Source organism: Erithacus rubecula, assembly GCF_903797595.1.
Source record: "Erithacus rubecula genome assembly, chromosome: 1".
Taxonomy (NCBI): Eukaryota; Metazoa; Chordata; class Aves; order Passeriformes; family Muscicapidae; genus Erithacus; species Erithacus rubecula.
Genome location: NC_136658.1, coordinates 35,136,028 through 35,158,320, shown reverse-complemented (window position 1 = coordinate 35,158,320; position 22,293 = coordinate 35,136,028). Strand labels below are relative to the sequence as shown.

At 41.4% G+C, this 22,293-nt stretch overlaps 1 protein-coding gene across 6 annotated transcripts in view; it reads right to left on the bottom strand.

Annotated features, from left to right (window-relative positions):
• Positions 1-22,293, bottom strand: part of FAT3 (FAT atypical cadherin 3) — a 382,360-nt gene that overhangs the window by 205,805 nt on the left and 154,262 nt on the right. For all 6 annotated transcript variants that reach the window (XR_013775721.1, XM_079317035.1, XM_079317037.1 and 3 more), the window contains exon 3: positions 1,012-1,326. Coding sequence is in view for 5 of the 6 variants with exons in the window: in XM_079317035.1 (XP_079173161.1) it covers positions 1,012-1,326 (315 nt within the window). In the remaining variant the exon portion in view is untranslated. The remainder of the gene's footprint in view (positions 1-1,011; positions 1,327-22,293) is intronic.

The following is a 22,293-nucleotide window of genomic DNA, read 5'->3' as shown; positions in this document are numbered from 1 at the left end:
ATTTTGCAGAAGATATAAATAAACTTAAAAAAAGAAATAAAACCCCAGAACAAAACTAGGAGCATGAAAACAAGCAGGAGCACTGTATGAATTCTCTGAACTACCTTCATGAAGATCAGCATATTGCTCTGAACGATCCCCTAGACTTTGCAGCTCCAGATCATACTGGAGGGTCCCCACAAGCCCAATGAGTGAGCAAAGCTGGGTGTATGCTGGAGTGAGCAACACTGGCTGCCAAGCACAGGTAGGCATCCAGCACAGTATCCATGACCTCAGGCTACATCTCCTGGGGCAATTTCCTTATCAGCCTCATTCCGCAAAGGCACCTAGGGTTCAGACATGTGCAGAACTGCTCTGCATGGGTGCCATGCTCCACTGCCAACAAACAGCAGTATTTTAACTAGAAACAATCACCATCTCTGCCCACTGCACCTACCCACAGGCTCCATCCCCAGCTGTTATAAATCAGTGCAAACACATGTTTTGTTTTTAAGGCCAGTAGGATGTTTAGGTCATCTAAACTGTCTTTTTGAATAAAGCAAGCTTTTTGCTTTTTGCATAAAGCAAGGATTAAATCTGCCTACTTTAATGTGGAGCCTTATGTGCAGGACAGCAATCATGTCACTCACTTCAGTGGTGCTACACTAGCTTATAAAGCATGAAACTGCTCTCTCTTCAACCTGAAGCAGCCTGAATCTTCTTCCTAGCACTGCTCTGCAGACTCAGTGCAGCAAAGTCTCACCCCTGCAGACACAGGGCAGAGCCAGCAGTGATTCAGTGACCCAGGGCAGAGTGATTGCTGCAGCAGCACATCTGCAGCACATCATCTGCCACCATGTTCTCACACCGATGCACAGCAGAACGCCTCAGACACATACACCATGCTTTAGTCACACAAGCAACCAGAAAACAGAGGTCTGGAAAGCAAACCAGGGCACCCTGAAGTCATAAAAGCTGATAAATATGTAGATTGAATTTTCCCACTGCCCTGAGGCAACAGGGTTTTGTTACCTGTTTTGGGATTGATCACAAAGAAGTTCTGGGGATTTCCACTTGTAATCCGGTAAGTCAGTTTGTCATTGGTGCTGGAGTCAGGGTCCTGGGCTTGGATCTGAATGACAGATACATCCTTAGGAGAGTTCTCCATGATGACTGGGTAATAGATGGGCTCAGAGGTGAGAGGGGCATTGTCATTCACATCTTCCACTTCAATGTAGACTTCGATGGTGGTGTAGAGTGGGACAACACCATGATCGGTCGCATACACCGTCAGCCAGTAGGATCTGGTGGTCTCCCGGTCAAGAATATCTGCTGTGTAGATGACTCCTGCAGAAAAACAGCAAGCAGAGATGTCATTAATAGGATCAAGGAAACATCACATCTATTTTAATTTAACTGTACAACAGAAATGTATTCAGCACATAAGCAATCAAAAGCTCACACAGCAGCCCTTTGATAACGAATATATATCCTCTTTTATCACAGAGGAAGGAAAGGCTTGGCCACTTTACCTACTGGTGTAAGAAAACATCAGTTGGTTTTCCACCTGATTCTAAGAAAACAGAAGAGAAAGTGTGTCTGTGTATAATACAGCAACAGAGAGGGCTCAAAGCACCAGCCCTGTGCTTGAACAATCTGGGCATGAAGGGCTTCCACACCCCTCATTTCTGCCTGAGGTGCTTTAGAAATCCATCCTCCTCATTACATGAACACCTGGTTTGTGTCTGCTTGGAACCAGATGACCTTTCAGGTCCCTTCTAAACCAAACCATTCTGTGATTCTACAATAAAGCAGAAACTTTGCCATTCTAAGACTTGCTTGTATTGGCACAGTCCAAATGTTCACTGGCTTAAGCACTGAGCATGAGTGCACAGAGGACCAAATACAGCAGCACCACACACAAAATCACACCAGCATCAAAATAATAAACCCACTTCCTGACCACTTCTATGACACATATATCAAGAACACTTTCAACTCCTAATACAGCATTGCTAAATATTGAGAAACACACACTAATGCATGGCATCTCAAGCTTTAGAAATACTCAAAAGGACAGTTTGCAAATGATCGAATCCCATCATGAGTAGATGGAAAATGATATTCCAGGGCAAAACAGGAACACTGCATTTAGTCTCAGATGTGTTGGATGCTATTTAGAACAAAATTATCAGTTAATCATTGAGGACAGAGCTGTTCCAAGGTCAGCATTAATAAAAGATATGTGCATCTTTTTGGCTTTGGGGTTTTTTTTAAGGATCTGACTGGACTGTTTCCATGATAGCTTGTAAGTTTTAGAACTAAGTTTTCAAGGTAGCATGGAACCCATCCACACAGTCACAGAGACATCACGTGTATTTGCTCTTGTCTTATAAGACACTTTTTTTTTCAAATTTTGGATTTTTTTAAATGTCTTTTAATGCCAGTTTGAACTGACAAGCATACTCCTAACATTTGATCAGCCATATAAGAGAGGAAGGGGAAAAGATCAGCACTGATTCTTGTCATATATGGGCTTAGGTCGTTTCATAGTAACCTCAAATCCATGTTCTTCTCACTCAGATGTATTATTCACCTGTTGTAGGTGAGCAGGGCAGCACTGCAGGAAAAAGGCAGAGTGTATTCTAAATGTTCTTGTTGGCAGCAGCCTGTGCTATGTAATGAGTTTCTGTAGAAACATGGGTGAAATATATGGGGAACTGTGATGAAAAAAGCCTGCAAGTCCAGAAGAGAAATTACACTGCAAGGATGAGAAGAGCCCATAACAACCCATAGAAATAAATAAATAAAATAAATCCACATAGGAAAGACTGAGGCGGAAAAAAAAGATAAATATTAGTGATAGTAAAGATGATGATTTATTCAGAATACAAGAATTATTATTTTATATCTTTAAACAAAATTTGAAATAAATAGGGTTCTCCCCCAGTGAGAGCACAGAAGGTTTTAGCAGATTAACCTATGTTATGAAGCTGAATTTCACTGATACTGAGGTGATAATAAATCTATCTTCTGAGTCATTCCTTCATTTTATAACTCCTGGCAACAGTTACTTTTCATTTCTGTATTTCAGAAGGGAAGGATCATTGAACAAGCATTAGCTACTGCCAACAGGTCTGCTGTTACACTGGTTCTTACCTTTACTTTTGATTTATTAAAAGGTCCCAGATACAATTAATTCCTTTTCCTCAATAAGTCTTGTCATTTCACCTGTCAACATCACACAGCAGCTTGATAAATACAAAGGCTTTTGTTCACTTTCAGGTTTTCCACTTGGAAATCCTTCCATCATCCTGGGAATATCTTCTACCATGTTCTTGAATGTTCTGCACAAAATGCCACCTTGCTGGACACCCACATATGGATATAAAGGTAGAGCCCACAAGAATACACAAGCTGCCCAAATATTTAACAAGTCACTTCATACAGGTGTGGATGGCATCATTCCAGAGGGAAGTCAAATGCCAGCTCCATATGAGGTATTAACCCTTGAGACTAACGATGATATTTGGTAATCAAGACTTCTTCTTCCTCACTACGGCATGAATGCAAAGAGGCTGACAGAGCTGACACCAGGAAAATATTCCCTGGACAGTCCACAGATAGGTTCTCACTCACTTTAGCTGAGAGAGAAAGGAGGGGTATATCCTTGGATAAAATCACCATAAATTCAGAAAATGTGTCATTTACTTCAAAGCTCATAGGTATTAACAGATACTACAGAAAGACAGAATTTAGTCTTCAGGACCAGGAGAGTAGAAAGGAGGAGACACCTTTGGAAGCAGCTCTAAGGGTTTTTCTTGGATGAATTTTGTGGTGCACTCTTTCCAGCTGCTTGCTAATTAAAAGAGAAAAGTGAACAAGTAATGACACCTGAACTAAACAAATCAAGAAGAAAAACCAGCAGAAATCATGAAAATTTCAGAGGGACTAAAACCCAAAAAGCTCCAAGATGCTGCAGACACATTTCTGAACAAGACAGATAAAACAGATGTTCTCATCCACTGGGATGCTGCACCATGGAGGCACTAAGGCATTTTGACATGAGACAGCTGAAATCCAGCCACACATCTGTGAGCCAGCTCTTCCTGCTGCCCTGGGCTGGATTTTGCAGTATCCCTGAAGGCCTGGAGCCAGCACTACCTGAGGCCCAGGGCAGCCTCAGAAATAAAACCAGCCAACAATCCAAAAAGCAGCACCACTGATATGCTTGCCACTGCATTCCTCCAAGTGCACATGCCCCATGCAATCTGCCAAGCACCACGTGCATTACAAACACTTTAAGTGAAAAATAACAACAGAGTGCATTAGCTGCTGATTAAAATCCTCAGCACATTTATATGTAAATTAAGCACAGCCCTTGGGTTTGGCAATGAGCCAGCAATGCGAAGGTTGTGTGCTTGTTTTTCTCTTTAAGGCTTGCTTTCCCTCTTTCCCCATGAAAATAATGGGATAATGTTTTCTGTATGGTTCCTGCAATTGGTCACAATGAGACACAGCATTATGTAGGACGAAGGTTAAAAAGAAAAAAAGAAACTATTAAAGTGAATGAAGAATTTGTAAACTGGATTTCCACTGACTTACTGTACATCTGTCACCAGACCACTCCAAATGATGTGATCCGCCCAAAAAAAATCTGAAAGTCCTGTATTTACTACCATGATGAGAAACCTGAGAGGCCCTTAAAACAAAAAGGGATTAGAGGAAAGCATTACTTCTTTCATCACCTCTTTTTTGCCCCCTGTTTGTTTACTCTACATATTTGACAGTACTGTGTATATAGGTAGTGTGATGGATGGACCTGCCACAGCTCTTTAGGAGAATGTTTACTGGAGCTGTCAGCCTGGCTGTTTACATAGGTGCCCATTGCCATGGATATCTGCTACACACATACGTTCCTCCTAAAAGTCAGATCATCCTTCATGAATACCCTCATAGCACAAACACTGAAAGGAGTTCAATTCTGTTTAGTTTTTACAATGCAAGATTAAAAGACAACTTGGTGGTCTGTAAGAAGCTGTGCATGGAGAAGTCAAAAGAGAGTAACAAAGCTCTTTAATCTAGCTGAGAAAAGCAAACTGAGGTCTGATGGCTGGAAGTCAATGGCAGAAAAAGGAGAGTGCAAATATTCAGCAAGGAGGATATCTGGCAGGAGCAACTCCTTGTCAGGGACAGGCCAGAATCTCCCATCATTTGGCACATTGGTACTGAGACAAGACAATGAAACCTATTCTTCTACCCAAGTTATTGGCTTAGCTGCAAAAACTAATATAGAATGTGATTTTGCTGAGTGACTCGGTAGCCCATGTTATAAAAGTTGCCAATAGAAGTAGCCATACCCTCAGGAAACAATGATCAAGATGTGGGGAAAGAAGACTGACAGTACATATCTGCTATTCATCCAAAAACTATCACACAGAAATGCCACATAAAAATACTTAGTTCTCTCCTTTTCAAAATACTGCAGTGGTTTTGCAGGGGGATGTATTGCATCAGCTATCAGTTGAGAAGAGTCTCAGTGACAAAAGATGTTGCTTATTCTCCTCAATCCTTTTCAGGAGTATGAGCTAACTGCACAAATGTGCATCTCAGACTAGGAAATCAGGAAAGGTTAGATAAGGTGAATGCCCCACTTATGTTCAGAGCCTGGCCCAGGAGTGGCTGTAGAGGTGGGCAGGAGTGGGAGGCAGCAAAGGCAGAACATGCCCTCATCACAAGCTGCAGCACAGGATGGAAGTGACACTACAGCAACACACTCCCAGATACTGCCAGCTGCCAGCGTGCAACATGACCATTCCCACCCAAAGCCAGCTCCTTGCTAGTGCACATGCAAGGTTTAGTGGTTAAAGTCACTATAAAAATATATAACCTCAGGGTGACTGAAGGACTGAGGGTGAGGCATGCACCTTCCTGACTCCAGAAACCAGGATACCAGCAAATTCACTCAGTATGTCCATGAAATGCTAGAAAAACACATTTCCAGAGCCCCCTTCTGCCTCTCCCTCCTCCAACTTCCAAACAAAGGGGCTCAGTGCAAACAGCTACAAAGCAGAAGCTGGTTTGTCCCCCAATTAAAATGACAGAAATGAGGCCATCAGGAATGCCAGCTAACTGTGAAGTACTCAGGGCTGGTACATCCCTCAAAGGAAGAAGCAGAAAAATCACTGATTCCAAAATGCTACTAATTATTCATGATCCTTTATCAAAGACTCTGTGTGTCTCCTGGCAGTAAACACAACACCTTGGTTGTCACCGAGCTGTCAGCCAAAGGTCCTTGTTTACAGTGCCTTGTTGGGGAAGAAGTAATAAATAAAAGTAGCTTGAGAAGAAAACAGTTGAATAATGAGTTTTAATTTCTTTTTTTTCTGTCTAAAATACAGAGGGGAGAGAAAGAACTTACAAACATCATCTGGCTGCTCCAAGATGAAGGTTTTACAGCCAACCTGTGCTCCTACCCCCAAGATCCAGCTGGATCCTTCCCCCAAACTTTGGCACACAGGGGAGCCAAGATTTGTGAGTGTAAGTGCAAATGTCAGAGCTAATTCAGATTCCATGCATTGAGCAGAGATGTGATTTTGAAGGACACTTAGTGGAGAGTTATTGTAGGCAGAAAAAGTTTAAAAAATGTTGCAAGGCCATTATTCATCAAATCAGTGAATGTAAAATCAACCAAAATGTCATGATTTGTAGACAGGAATTTCACACTCAATTAAGGAAGAATATTTACTATTTCAAGGAAACTAACATTACACCCAACCCATTTTTTTTTTTTTTAATTTAGGTCCTTCACATGAAACAGTTCTGTGTCTGTGAAAGCAGATTGCATGTGTATTTTAGGAGATATTTTATTCATTATTTCCATTAAAGCGTAAATTGCAAATACAACCAAAAGATTAAACAGTTTTAGCATAAGGAAGACAAGAACCTGAGTACCAATGCCAGACCAATCCAGCACACTGGGGCCACTGAAGCCAGTGGGAATCAGAATTAACCACAGATTATATTCACCCCTTTTCAAAGCCCTCTCAAGCCATAAATAACCAGGGCCAGCAGTATCACATCAGCCACAAACTCAAGCAGAGCATGAAGGAGACCTATCGCTCATGCCCCCCCCGGCTGGCAGCCGGCAGCTTTGAAAATCTGCCTCCTTCCTCTGGTGATTCAACACTGCCTTCATGTAAGGCCCCCCACTGTGCAAAGGGTGCCCTCCTGTTCTTGTTTTATTGCACAAATTTTGTAGGCTTTACTGCATATTAAAACACAAATTCAATTCCTATTGAAGCAAGAAGAAAAATCTCCACCGACTTAAATGGAGATTAGATCATGCCCAGGAATGAGTCCAAAAGCAATATTAACTTTGTGAGGCTATACATACCTACAACTTCCTAATATTCTTATGTCTGGTTCAAATACAAAGCATGTATCATAAACCACTCTTGTCAGACAATGAAAGACAGGTTACTTTTCTATCTAGGGCTGATTTTCTCTTTTTTTACTGATGTTTTGAACATACAAATCTACTGTTACCTCAAAGTGCAGTTTCTGTGGTAAATATCACATCTGAGCTCCCAGAGCAGTAAAAAGGAATTAGAAAGCCAATCCTCAGCAATGCTATTTCCAACAACACCAAATTAGTCTGCAAATAAACCTTTTACCATGACATTACACACAATATCATGATCATCATAACCAGCCAGAATTGTGGAAAGGACATTTACTGTGTTAATAAATGTAATATATCTGCATTCAATAGCTAAGTAGGTGAATAATACACAGTTTACAACTCTGGCTGGCCATGAAATGCCACCAAATGCTTCAGAGGCAAGTTCAAGTTGTTGCTCTTCCCAACAGAGTAGAGCAGAGCACCAGTGCACAGAGGGGCTGTAAACCACTCCCGCCCACAGAGGAATCTACCACCAGGCAATGCTCCAGCTCAAACAGGCTGAAATCCACCTCAGGTACCTCAGGTACATAGGAAACACACAGCTTTTAATGGCTGGAGCTGATGGTCTATTCCAGCCTTAAGGATTCTGTGATTCTTCTGACCTCTGAGGTGCTGGCCCAGTCAAAGTTTGGGATAGTTGTGACTCAAATGCAAAGTGCAGCTGTGGTTGTGATCTGTCAGGGCCATTAAATCAAGTACAGCCCATCAGCACAGCTTACACTGGCATCACCTCAGCACCAGACCAGGGAGGGAATCCTGCCTGAGCAGGAATCCTGGCAGCCTTTCCCTAGGCTGCAAGACATAAAAGTAACCTAACTTACTACAGGTAGAGGGGAAGTCCAACAAACTAAGGCAATAGTCAAGTTCAGGTCTGGACACTGCCCTCTCAAACAAAAATAATTATTTAAAAGTGCATTTTAATTTTTAAATAATCATATATTAATACATTAATATTTATGAATGCATTAGTATTTATATAATGCATAAATATACAGGAACTATGTGATTCCAAGGGTGAATGTTACATACTGATTTGGCAGTGCCACCCACCACAAGGACAGAGTTTTCTCTGGAGTCAGATCACATCTCCCCAGGTATCCCAAGGCTGACACCAGGGCTGGGGACTGCTGCCATGAGATCAAACTTCCCAGTGAAGCAGCACCTTAATGGCACTGCAACACAGGCACATCTCAGATTAGTGCTTGACCTTCCAGGCTATTTATATTTGGAGTTTTGAGGAGAGTTTCTTCCCTCTTTACCTTGAAATGACTTGAATTCAATGCCGAGTTCCTTTGCTTGCTTTATTTGAGGCCAGGGGGGAGGCTTACAACCTCACATCAAAATGAGCTATCACTTAAATATGACATCTCCAAGGTCACTTACACATCAGTTTCAGAGCAATTTTCCAAACATATCATCAAGACACTGAACCAGAGGCTTAGTCAAATAAATTCTCTATCTTCTTCCACTTACAAATTAAATGAAATAAGATGTGCCAACGTTTTTACCTGACTAGGCTTTATTACCATTTTTGTATCTTCCATCACATCCCTCTACTTATTTAAAGAAATATCCATATTCATCTTGCTTTAATATATTTTGCTTGGGGGGAAAAAAATTCTTATATGGATAAACAAAAATTACAGAATGGACAACTTTGGAAGAAACAAACTGCCTTCAAAAGCACGAATACAGGAAAGAAACCTCTCATTTACTAATAACCTCTGTCAAAGCTTAACACACTCCATCACTGCCAGACAATGCAATAAAACTCAGCAGTAAAACCAGGCTGAGAAGAGTCATGAAGCCCTACTGAAGACTAAACTGCTGCCATGTCCCATTCCCTACTTGCTCCAAGTGCTTCAGAACAACAGGGCAGACTGTGATGCTGCTCTGACAAAAGGGATTTGTTGCCACCCTGCATGGCTTGAGCCATATTGTACAACTTTTAGGAATCTGGGCAGCTACTGGCATCATTATAGGAATCTGGGCTACTACCCTTTAGTGGTGGTAGATCCATCCTTCTCTTTGGTCTCAGAGGCACAGCAAAATACAATGCCTGTGCACTGAGTGAGCTTTGTGCTACTCCCAAGATATGCACAGGCTCAACTTTTCAGCCAAAGGGGCAAGAAAAACAAACAAAAAGCATAATTTTTTGGCTGTGGCAGGTGTCATGTAGAATTCAGACACCTCAAACTTTCACAAAATCTGGCATGGAGATCTGTGGGAATACATTTTTAATGTAACTCAGAAGAACAATGTTAATGGCATAACTTAACTCTACTGACCATGCTTTTTTTTTTTCTTTTTTTCCTTTTTTTTTTGAAAGAACTTTTTGGTACTGTGTTCTAGCCCCATATTAATCATAAACTGGGAACTCTCTGCATTATTATGGCCTCTCTGTATGTATTTTTCCCTCCTGGATCTGTTTGTCCCTACAGCAAATGACAAGTTCTGCCTTATTTTCTGAGCACTTCTGGGATTTCAAAACCCTTGCATGCCTTGTGCCCATCTCTGCAGCCTTCCCAACCACACCAAATGTGGGAATGGTACCACCAGAAATCCTCACCAAGGATGAAAGCTGTTAACTCTCAATAATAATCTGCTTGAATTGAGACATTTTCTTTTCAAAAGGTCTGGCTAAAGCCCAGAGTAACCCAGATTTTTCACACATCCTCTTTAGTAGATTAATAAAGAGATCAAAGTCCGACCCATGTCTCCTCTGCCTGGGGGACTGGGAAGCTATTTTAAAAAGAAGGGTTTGCTCCTGGTTATTTTAGAAATAAGATCATAAGTGCAGCAAAGCTGAAGCAGAAAGAAAAGATGAAGAAAAAAGGCAAAGGATGCTCAAAAGGATTCTGATAAAAGTCCTGGCAAGGGACTTCTGTACAAAGTTCTCTTCCTTTACACAAAGATCCGCATCTTTTGTACTCCCTGCAGTACAAGACATTGCTTTGGGAGCCCTTCTGCAAAATCTGTGCCAATCTGCTTCAGGTGTTTTGTGCCAGTGGTGAGGGAGGTGGAGGGAAGCAGAGCCCTGCAGGGGAGCCTGCTTGCTGGGGAAGGCTGCCCTGGAGAGCAAGTGATCCTGCATGCTGAGCACTGCTGGCCCAGGATGGCTGGCCAGAACAGACAAGGAATATTACAGCCAGAAAATGTCTTCCCCTTTTCAGTTATATGCATTATACTGGAAACACAGGATGCATATTTCACTGGAAAAAGAGTTATCTTCCCACTCACTCCCCTGCTCTGTCCTTATTACTTGTTGCTTTTGGCCCACAGCAAATGAGCAACCCTATGAAAAAAATAGTAACATTACCCTGGAATCTGCCTTTATCTCTCTATCCAAACATTAACCCAGAGGAGCAGTCAGAAAGGAGAGAAAGAGTACCTCTGAAATGGCTTAATAGCCAGGCTGCCCCTGAACATGAACACAGCAGGAAAGAGGAGTGTGATGCACAAAGCCAGCACAGGAGCATCATTTAACCTGTACATGTTTCCTTTTCTCAGACATACCATGCATGACTCTGGGGTCTGTTTTACAAAGCATGTCAAAAAAATCACAAAAGATGAACAAAAAAGGCTCCAAAAACAGTCTGAGGAGTAGAGACAATGATTTACTGTAAGGGAGTTTAAGATTTCAATCTGCTAAGCTTATTAAAAAGAAGATGAAGAGGCAACTTGATTAGCAAAACCCATGTAAGGTTCATGGGGAAATATTACTGGGAAGCAAAGGGCTCTTTAATCTAACAAAATAGGGTGGAGCAACATCTAATGATTGGAAACTGAAGCCAGGAAAAATAAAATTAGCAATCAGCTTGATACTCATTATTATTATTATTTTTTTAAGCGGATGATTAATTCCTGGAATAATCTCAGACATCTGCAAATGAGAGCTACAAACTGTTGAGGGAGAAGCATTTCATGGCAAATGTATGCTATGGTTTAGTTAGAGAAGGATCATTTAGTAAAGATGTATAAAAGTGATATATAATAGAGATATAAAAGGGATGAGATCAAATTATCTGGGTTTTTTTTCTGATTTTAAGCACTACAGATCTGTGCAGCTGTTTTCTCCAATCAGCTTGGTAAAGAAGAGGTTCACTGGGTGATGCTGGGCTGCTGCAGTGCTCCTAACATGCCCATCTCCATTCTCACTGCCATTTTATGCTGTCCCAACAGCTTAATTGCCAACACCACAATGGGGAGAAAACACCTTCAATAAAAAAAATAAGCCCCTGCTATCTTTTTGCTTCACATATGCAACAAATTGAAAAGGATGTTCTAGAGATGTGCATCAGAAGCAGCACAGCTGCATGTGGGCACTGGTGAGCCTGGAGCAATGCCCATGCTCCTGTCAGGCAGGGCATCAGGTGGGAGGCACTGCAGGGAACACCTTGGTCTCAAATTAGGAAACTTCCTGCTTTGTGAGAACAATCAACTGTCCCTTTGCTTCTCTGAGTCGCATTTCCAGTGGTAAGGGCAGTATACATTTCATCAGTATTGTAGTAGAACATTTCTGTTTTGAAAAGAAGAGACTTTGCATTTCACTGTGAAATGCAGAATGGATGCACGGATACCTGAAGTTTTATCTAGACCCATTTTCAGGACTTTTCAAGTTCACAAAATGAAAGTTCTTCTTCTATATCACACTGGTTTTGTGTATCAGGTGCTAAGGTAGCTCACAGTAAGCATGTCAAAAAAAACCCAAAAAAACCCCAAACCCCAAAAAACCTTCATTTTGGACCAGCACTACTGCTTTAAATTGCCTGGAAGCAAAGCATTTCAGTTTTTCTTAAGTATGCTTTTAGGTGTACTCTATATTCTTTTCTCTAGAGAGGCTGAGCAAGAGACTCACCACCTTTCATCCTTCCTATCTAGAGCGTGTAAAAACACCTCAAGCTGCTGCTTTTGCCCTGGGCAGGAGTTTCAATGAATGCAGCAGTAAAAAATTCAAGAGGGTTGCCTGGAGGCCAAAGTTTTGCTCAGATCACCTGCCGACACTGAGATTAGGAACAGTTCTTTTTTTTTGCTTCAGGAAGGACAGGAGATCCTTTCCCTTGTTGAACAAAGACAGGACTAACACCCCAGACCTATTTCATTAATGGGAAATTACCCTCCACAAAGCAGTCCCCAGGTGACACCTTCTGCAGAGATGCTGAACCTCTGCAGGAAAACCATCAGGTTTTCACTCACACTGTCATTTTGGATTTAACCAAGTAGGGCCACAAGCCTCTGTGGATAGCTGGTAACTGACAGCTGAAAAGCTGATACCCACCTATTCATACCAAAACCCTCCTTCCTTAAAAATCTCTGGGGCTTGTCTAGTTAGGATTTTTTAAACGTTCTTATTTTGTGTGAAGATTGCATGATGTCCCCTCACAGCTCTCTTGAAGCTCCTTTTCTGATTGCCCAGTAACAACCCCACCAGCACACACCTTTCAGCAAAAACTCCCATCAGTCTTCAAAGACCTCTCACGATTAAGCTGACCCTCTCTTAGTATGGAACAAATATCTGCAAAAATTGCCAAGCACAGCCCCAGATGCTTCTAAGCATTTTTCTAATAGTAATGTCTTAGAGACAGCTACAAGCTTTGTATGGGAGGTTCCTCACCTACAGCCATATCTGTGACTGCAAAAAGTGAAATAACTAGGATTCATTTCCATTTTGGATTTTTTCCAAATCCCCTTGAGCAACCTCACAGGAAAAACTGCACAATGATCACTGAGATAGTCAGAAGTTTAATTTTCTACCTTTCATACAGGAAATGCAGCTGGGGTTATAACATCAAACCTAGCACAGACCCTGGACAAGCAGACCATAATTACACTTCTGTTTCACTCTCCATACTCTGGGTGATAATAAATCCAAGGTTCAAAGAGTATATGGGAATATACTGGTGGAAAGCACCAGTTTTTAATCTTGGGGAAGCACTAGTCTTATATTTATCTTCAAAAATCTTCCAAGGGTAGGATATCCCTCTTTGGACAAGGTAACAGAAGGGAGAAGAAAGCTGAGATACACAAGGGACTGTGGCAAATGAGAGCCATACAATAAAAGCCTTGACTCAGACAACTCTATTGTGATTACTGGGAACAGTGCCAGTGACTCTGTGGGTGCTTCCTTTTGCCTCTGAAGAGAGAGAAGAAATAAATGTGCTCTGGCTGCTGCACTCCAAAGTATAACCTTTCATGTAAGACATAAAGGTCAGCCCTTACCCCACCAGAGTCTTCCAAAGTCATGGCACTTCCTACCAGTTTTACCTGTTCACGGCTCCAGGAGATGCTATGGCTGCAAAGTGGGCAGCCTGGCACTAAAGAGGTGCTGAAGGAGACTTCAGCATCCTCCCAGATGTTCCCTGGCTATTCAGGGCAAGGCTCAGATGCAGTCTGTAGGGGTAAGTGTTGCCTTCCCCAGGTGGTGTATATGTACATGCACATAAACTGCAGCAGCTCAATTTTAAAGTGTTTTATGATGAGGCGAACTAAGCTCCCTAAAGAGACAGGGAAAGTGAGAGAGTCCTGATAAAGTAAATAATGAAATGTTGTAGTACCAATATATGCTGTGTGATCCCTTGAGGGGAACCACAAGCATGAGAGCATGAGCCCTAATGAAATAAGACATGGAAAATAAGGGCTTTGCTGTGGACACAGCACTTAGGTGCTCATTATGCACCACAGTGACTTCTATCACTTTATCACACTTAATCATCATTATGAAGTGTTCTATATACATACAGACAGGTATGATATGCATAAAAACACATGAAAATACTCACTCATAAACACATATATTCCAAAAGAAAGAGGGGAAAAGGAAAGGTGATTTATTTTATTTTCTGTAAATGGCCAGACATAAATGCATAAAATGCTTTCTCTGCACGACTGCCTTGCAAATCTATCATTGTATGCAGGTAAATCTATCACTGTAAGCTTTCATAAACAGTTAGACTTTGAATCTGATTTGTGAGTATTTTAGCTTTTAAAAATATACTTGTATTTTATGCTTTAAGTTCTTAAACACCCAGTAATACCAGTGGGCTTTGCCTAGGGCTAATTGATAGGCTGCACTTACAAAAAGACTATTTGTCTATTTATACACCATTCTGAAATGGAGATTATATTTTCACTGTTTGAAATGCATCAGTTTGAGCAAATAATAAAATAGAATGCAATTATTTATTTATAATGCAACTTTGCTGACTGTGAAAGCAATAAACCCCATCAAACAAAACCCAGAAAATTATCCCTGATCCAAGAGTGGAAGCATGGCTCCCTCTAATTGAGTTTCCTTTGCTCTTATCTTCTCAAGATCCCTTAGATTGTTTTCCAATTTTCATTTCCATTTCTTCCATTAAATGCTTCTAACCCATGACCTCCATTTACTGCCATCCATTTATCTTCCATTCTTAATTGATATGCAACATGTCCACTTGTCCAGCAGTGAGCACTAAACCTCTGACAGCACACTTGATAGGTACTGGATTCCTCAGGAAAGCTTACTTGGGAAAGTGCAGTTCAAAACTTGATTCTTGAACAGGTAAGTCTGTTCCATTAAACTTGAGTTTACCTTATAAACATACTGTGGTGAGGACTAGAACCCCAATAAAAAATAATAATATCTTTGGTTTTATTTACTGTTACTGCTGCAGGATGGAATTATATTTGTCTTGACCCTGAGAGGGTACAGGGTAACAGGGCCAGTGGGAAGAAAACATATAAAGCAGCTTTCAGCAGTTGGTAATTTTTTACTTTCAGTTTTAAATGTGATGGTTTGCAATCAAACTCTCTCCCTCAAGACCCCAGTGTGCAGGAATTTTTGTAGGATGGTATTTTTTAGAAAATATTTAGACTTTATACAACATCACTTCAGGAGCTCTTGACAAACATTAATAAACTACCAGTAGCCAGGTAACTATGGCTTCTGCACCTGTTTAAAAGAGGGATAAGCCCAGCAACAGACAGAAATACAACAGAAAGAGTAAAGCTCCAGCTACCAAGTAGTCACCATAATCTCACAGAGCACTGCTAAGCTAAAGCAGCAGAGAACCAAACAGCCATATCTTAGCCTCTTGGAGCAATAAAGCAAAATTAATACAGCACTCCAGGCTACTATTAAATTGTAAAATGTAAGAAAACATACTGTGGTCAGGCATTCAACCTCTCAAAATAAATGAATGAATCACTTCATACTTATTCTAAGCAATTAAATGTTTTCACCAGTGATACCAAGAAAAACACAAATTCACTGAGATCCTGAAGGGGAACAAGAGAAAATTTCTCATCCAAAACCATCATACCAGGGACTAGGCTGGAAACCTCCACAGTCAAAATGCCTGAGTGGAGCACACTCCTACTTCATACTCCAGCAGTGTGAACTGCAAAGGGTGCTGCCATACCCAGATGTCTTTAATTCCAGGTCAAGGCTTGGTGCTGCCAGACTGATCCTGGTGCCAGTCAGGCCAGGAGCAGGGCTGGATAGCACAAGGCTGGCTGTGCCCAAAGCCTGCCCTGCAGCAACACAGCCACGCTGCTGTGTCAGGAGTGCCAAGCATCTCCCCAGGGGCAGCTCAAAGCTGAAAAACCTATCTAAGGAGGTTGCAGCATTTCAAGGAATGTCTAGAGGCAGTCAGGGGCAAGAAATGTGGGTTGCTCTTACTTTTTGAAAGAAGGTGACAGGCAAACCTGCTCTTCTCTGTTTTGCAGTAGAGTCCCTACAAAGCAAGATGAGGAGTATTCTGCTATGTACAGGTGCCATTTCCACACAGAACAACAATCAGGTATCTATATGGCTCCCAGCTGAGCAGAATATTAAACTTTATATTACAGCCATTTGTAAGATACACAGTATGCTGGAATTACTGCCGCTGTCTCCTTGTATCTGGATGTGTAATTGCCACAATGAATCCCACCTCAAGACTATGTCACCCACTGACTGCCAGTATGCCCAAAGTGACACTCAAAAGTTTATTTCTGAACAGCTGCTGTCACAGGAACAAGCTGGGTGAGAGGATCTCGCTTAACTGGAACTGTGACCATGCCACTGAAAGGCAGCACAGACTTTGCTTTAATCTTAATTTGTAATGCCAAGAGGAACTGTGGTATCAAGATTTCTGATCCCAAACCCTGCCAGAGAAAATCCTGGGAAGAAACAAAAACATTATTCTGGCTGGTCAGTAAGTTTTAAGCAATGCACTGGGGCATGCAAACCAAGCTCTAAAGGAATGTTTCTTGCAAGAGACTTGAAGGGAGAACCTGAAAGTAAAGCAGAGGCTGAGAATGAGAGACTGTGGATGTTCATTGCAGAAGGCACTGCTTTGAGGACAAAATGAGAGGGGAAGCAGCAATGGTATTGCAAGGACATTGGCATTCCCAGCATGAACGTGCCTCTACTCACTCACTACCAAACAAGCATCTGGTGCCACCTAATTAAAACACCAGTTCCAGGATGTGACATCCAGCATCATGAATCAAATGAAACATCTGCTAATTCTTACAACAGCCAGACAAAACAAGCCTAAAAAAGGCAAAACAAACACGCACACACATTACTAACTTTGGCACTGACATCCCAACTGAACATAAGAACTGTATAAAATTCCCACATTATTAACCAGTACATCTTCAGTTTAGCTGATTGACTGTGCAAATTTACTACAACACATGTTCAGCTGCTCAGTGGGCAAAACTGGATCGAGTTTTACAAAAGTAAGCAAGTGCCTGATGGCACAGCATTGCTCTGTGGAGGGGAAGCCTCCCTCGAGCTCGTGCAGTCTAATGGTGCAGGCTATTAACTCAGGTGATTAAAGGACTGGGGACTGCAGAAATCTCAATACATGGATGGACTATTATAGCACAGCGTAGGGAGTGTTTTCCCCAGTGACAAACAGATGCTTTGTTTTTATTTCTGCTATAAATAATTCTGGGGGTTTTTAATAGGTATACATAATCAGGCATTTACATGGTTTCCAGCAGAGAAGCAATATTAAGCTACTACGTTACAGCCATTCATAAACTGAATACAATGCTGGAATTACTTTTTATTGTCATTATTATCCAACAATCTCTACCATATGCATTGTTACCGCAGCAGTAAAATGATTAGATTCTGAGAATTGCTGGAAGTCTGTAAGTAACACCATGGAGGTGAACCCTTAGCAAAAATCAAGTATTTAAGGAGAACTTCAGATGGTCCCATTTTCTGAACAATGTGGCCTCCTGAAAACAGAGCAGGTACACAGTTCATGGACTCTGTTCTGTCATCTTTTTTATTTTTTAATCCTACCAGTCAGTGTAACCTGCACATGGTGTGATGACATTTCTTGAAGTGCTCCACCTCAATACTACAATAAATCTCATTAGCAATTTTGTTTATCTTTGCCTTCCCTCTTGCACAAGCTTGTTGTCCATCTTGATTGGAACCTACCTTTTTTCCTAATTCTCTATTGTAGGACTTTGAAGGCAGAGGCTGTGAATGAACCCTCTGGAATATAACCTCACCTTGGTGCCCTGTTACTGATTTTCAAGCAGCATTTTTTAAGGCCAAAGTAATCAGAAACCAAGTGAAAGGACAAAGGACATTCTACATCAGCTCCAGAGAACATGGGACAATCCAGCACTAAGGGTGGAGATACACAGAGGCATCTGGAAGTGCTGCAGAAGAAAATCCCACAGTAACCCTTAATGGCCTATTTATTCTCAGTTAAAAGAAAGAATCGGGTTTTGCTTCCTCCCCCACACCACCATGATAAAAGAAATAGGAATTTCATGAAGGGATAATACACAAGCTGATTGCAGCAACTTGCAAATGAAGTAGCAGGGGGTGTCTGGGAATAGACAGCAATTTTCATTCCAAGCAGAATGGAAATTTCTGTGTTAAAGGGTATTACTTCTGATCAGTCAGCATGGAGGAGGAAGCTGGAGCAATAAAAAACGTGAAATTTCTAAGTGATTGGGACCAGGAAGAGAGAAGGAGAGCAACTGAGGCTGCAGCCCTGTTAAATGCTAAGATGAGGATATGGAGAAGATGCAGCTGCCAAGGCAGTCACTGAACAACACACTTCAGAGATAAGAGACACCAGCCATTCCTCGAAGCAATTGTAGCTGCCAAGAGCTATTGAGAAAAGAGTGAATTGAAGGGGATAGAGGGGTCAACTGCAGTGAATATGAAAACAAGTCAAGGCCAAGGACAGGCATGACGCTTTGGGATTTGGCCAGGAGGTGATAATTTGTGGCTTTAGTCAACTGCAATCTCAGTGGAGTAGAGAGGGCAAAAACTCTCAAAGAGAGAGTTGGCAGTGGGAAGATGAAGGCAGCCAGAATATAGAAGAGGAATAAGGAGCTTGGGTAGGAGAGAAAAGGCAAAGGGGTGCCTGGCAGCAGCAGATATGCTTGGAGAATTGTGGGGATTTCCCTGTGCAGGGACAGAAAGGCGGAACTGAAAGTTGAAGGGATGCCAAGAAAGAAAATAGGGTTAAGTGAGGTGGCACGAAGAACAGTGAATAAAGGCCACTAGGGACCGAAGGAGGAGCAAGTCAAAAGCGGAAAAAATGAGGTTTGTCCATCGTGGGTCTCACATGAAAGAGCTGAAAAAAAGGATTTCTATCCCAAAGCACCAGCAGTTGCTGCTCCTTGGCCATGAGGAAGAGCTGTGCTCTCCCAATGCATCTTCCTCAGCTGGTCCTCTTGAGTGCCTGCGATTTGGGAAAAGGGGTACCAGAATCTGTGAAAGAGAAATGGCATTCTTTCACATCTTCTGCTTTAAAATATAAACTAGATTCATACAGCATCTGGGTTAAACAAGGTACAGTACATTCTCATCTCCCTATCCCTTCTAGTTTAAGCTCTGTCAGGCTGTAAGAAGCAATGACTTCGATTCGCTTTCATCTGCACTTAGTACACTCACAGAGGCGTAACACATACCAGTCCTTAGAAGTCTATTTACCTCATTTTCCATTAAGACCACAGCAATAACCTCTAAGCAAATGTTGCATGAAATCACAACACCATTCACATCAATGCTGAATCTCTCAGGCCTCTGAAAAAAGCCCAGATCTCACCCTCTAGTTTTAAAAGTCTCCTGTAAGGACAGCTATAAAATTTCTCCACTGGTCATATCATCATATATGTGTCAACCAGATCCCCGTTTTCAGTGGACATATTTATTATCAACCTTAGGATACAATTTCTTATTCTATTTACAGAACAGAAAAGCAGTTTATAGGGGGAAAAGAGTGTTATAATTAGACAAGGACAACCCCATTACAACCACAATTACAACACAGCTGCACTTACTGACCCCAGCAACAAAGGAAGAGTTGGAGGGAAATTCTGTGTAATATTTTATATCCGGAACTAATTAAAGATCTCATTCCCCAAACAGCCAGATAGCAAACATAAGCAGTGCCTCCAGATGAGGGATTCCTATTTTGATGGTTACTGTAATGAGCACATTCCCAAAGGAAAGAGCCAATAAAAAGCATTCCCTATCTGGAGGATGCTGAATGGAAGTTGGACTTTTCTTAATTTTATTGCAATTCCTTATTGCATCATATCAGCCTCCACCAAAGGTCTCAGTTCAATTTTTCTGTAATGAATTTGGAGACTCAAAAGAAAAATTCCATCCCATCTCAACCAGCAAAATTTGTCTCCTTGACTTAGAGCTGACTGACTACAAGTAAAATACCATTTTTACATCACTCTGTGCAGTTTTAATTAAAATTTATTAACTTGAGAGAAACGATCTCCTTATCACCAACAGACGTTTAGAAAAAACGTACCTTTTATTGTGTTATTAAACTGTTTGAGGCAGAACCATCACTACAGCACACTGTAGCTCAGCTACCTAGTGGCAAATTAGATTGATCTTTTCCCTCACTCCGCCTTTCCATTCACATGAAGTGTGCCTCAGAAAAAAAAATAATAAAAGACCACACTACTGCCTTCTGCAAAATTTTGTACCTACATCGATAAAAAACACCTATCTACCTTGCCCACTTATTTTAATTTAAAAAAACAAGTAACAGGGGTCAGGCTGTGCTGCACCAAGCTCTGGACCAAGTGTGCTTTGAAAGGATTTTTGGAATCACTTACAGAAATGATAGCAGCAGCTAAGATAGTCAGAGGGAGAGCACATAAAGAACAATTTTTAAAAAATAATTTTAGAAAAGTAGGATATTTAAAATGCCAATGAGTATTATGACCAGGGGTTAGGCAGTAGGGAATGATGAAGGGAGTTGGAAAAATAAGCTGTAAACCAGGAGAACACCAGACTCTGAAGTCCAAACAGGAAGAGATGAACATGTTGGGTAGATTGGCAAGATGTTACTTGAGAGCAGGAATGAAGGGAAGAGTTATTAGTGACGTGACACTAGTACCTTCAGTGACAAGGAAGAGACCGAAGAAACTAAGAAAATCCCTCACCTATCTGAGGGACTTGAAGGGATGTGCTAGGTAAGTGATTAGATAAGTGGGACCAAAGCTGGTCAGCCAGAAATGACACAACTAAAACTATGATTAAAACAGAATCAACAGTGTTCCCAGCATTGTAACTCTTAAAATACGATCTTACATGTGAGGTCCCTTCATAATATCTCTCTTGCACTGGATGGAGAGGAATGGGGACCAAAAATAGAGAGAAATATAACCATCATGACCATTTACATGTTCTGACTTTTTTTTTTCTTTTAAGGAGTAAAATTGGAAAAAAAAAAAATGGAGAAAAAAAAAAAAAAAAAGAAGCAGAATGGGAGAGAGATGAGGAGAAGATTTTTTCTATTTGGGGGCAAAGAGACACCAGGTACTGGGTAAAGCACAGATAAGCACAAAAAAGGAGAGGCTTCCCAAAGGGGAAAGCTCACTGGGCTGAAGAGGTTAAGATTATCAAGAAAAGCAGAGCCAGAAATCCAATTGCTTCGGTGAGACAGAGAGAACATTCACGGTGAGAGACAATACCCTGAAACAGGTATTTACTGTGGCAGACTGAGTGGAGTGGCATCATTTACGAGAGCTTTGAAAAACAGCACAAACACAGCCAGCAATTACACTGCAATAAATAACCCAGCAGCACACGTGCAAATGAGGCACCTAACAGAGTGTGCACACAGATACAGCAATTGCCAGGAGAGTCGATATCCGAGGGGCCCCGAGGGAGCAGGGGAGCAGGGATGCTGTCCCCAGCACAGGCAGAATGAAGCAGTGCTGCCCTGCACAGCCCTTCCTCTGCTAACCTGCTGCATGCAGATAAAAATGTCAAATGCCTCAAGTGGGGACAAAAAAGGATGTTCTCAATTCTCTTTCTTGCCGTCTCGAAGATACCCTGCAAAGTTATGCAAACACTTAGTTAGTTCAGGTTGCTGATCATAAAAATCAATCCTTTCTGTTTAATGGGATTTAGCAATTAGTCACATCCTGGTTCCAGTAATTTTGCATGGCTTTCTAACCATCTCTCAAACATTATTGTAAAAGCACAAATATCTGCTATATCATAAACCTTTCTCCTGCAATGTGGTTGTTGTCTCACACTTTATAGCTAGGACAGACTCAAGATGACCCGTGCCCTATACATGGATTCCTGCCTATGTATATTCTACTAACCACAGCAAAACCTCTCTTGAGTTTGGTCCCATGGAATATGGCTATTTTCATACATTATCTAATATGATCAGATCTTAGCTCACATTTTCAGCTGAACTCAAAGTCCCCACAACACTCCTGGCAATCTCATCACCTGCTCTGGCTGGTAGCAATGCACAACTCACTATTCCCAGGTCTCACCTCTTCCACCAAGAGCACACTTCTTGCCTGGATAGGTTACAAGTTGATAAAAAACAAAACAAAACAAAACAAAA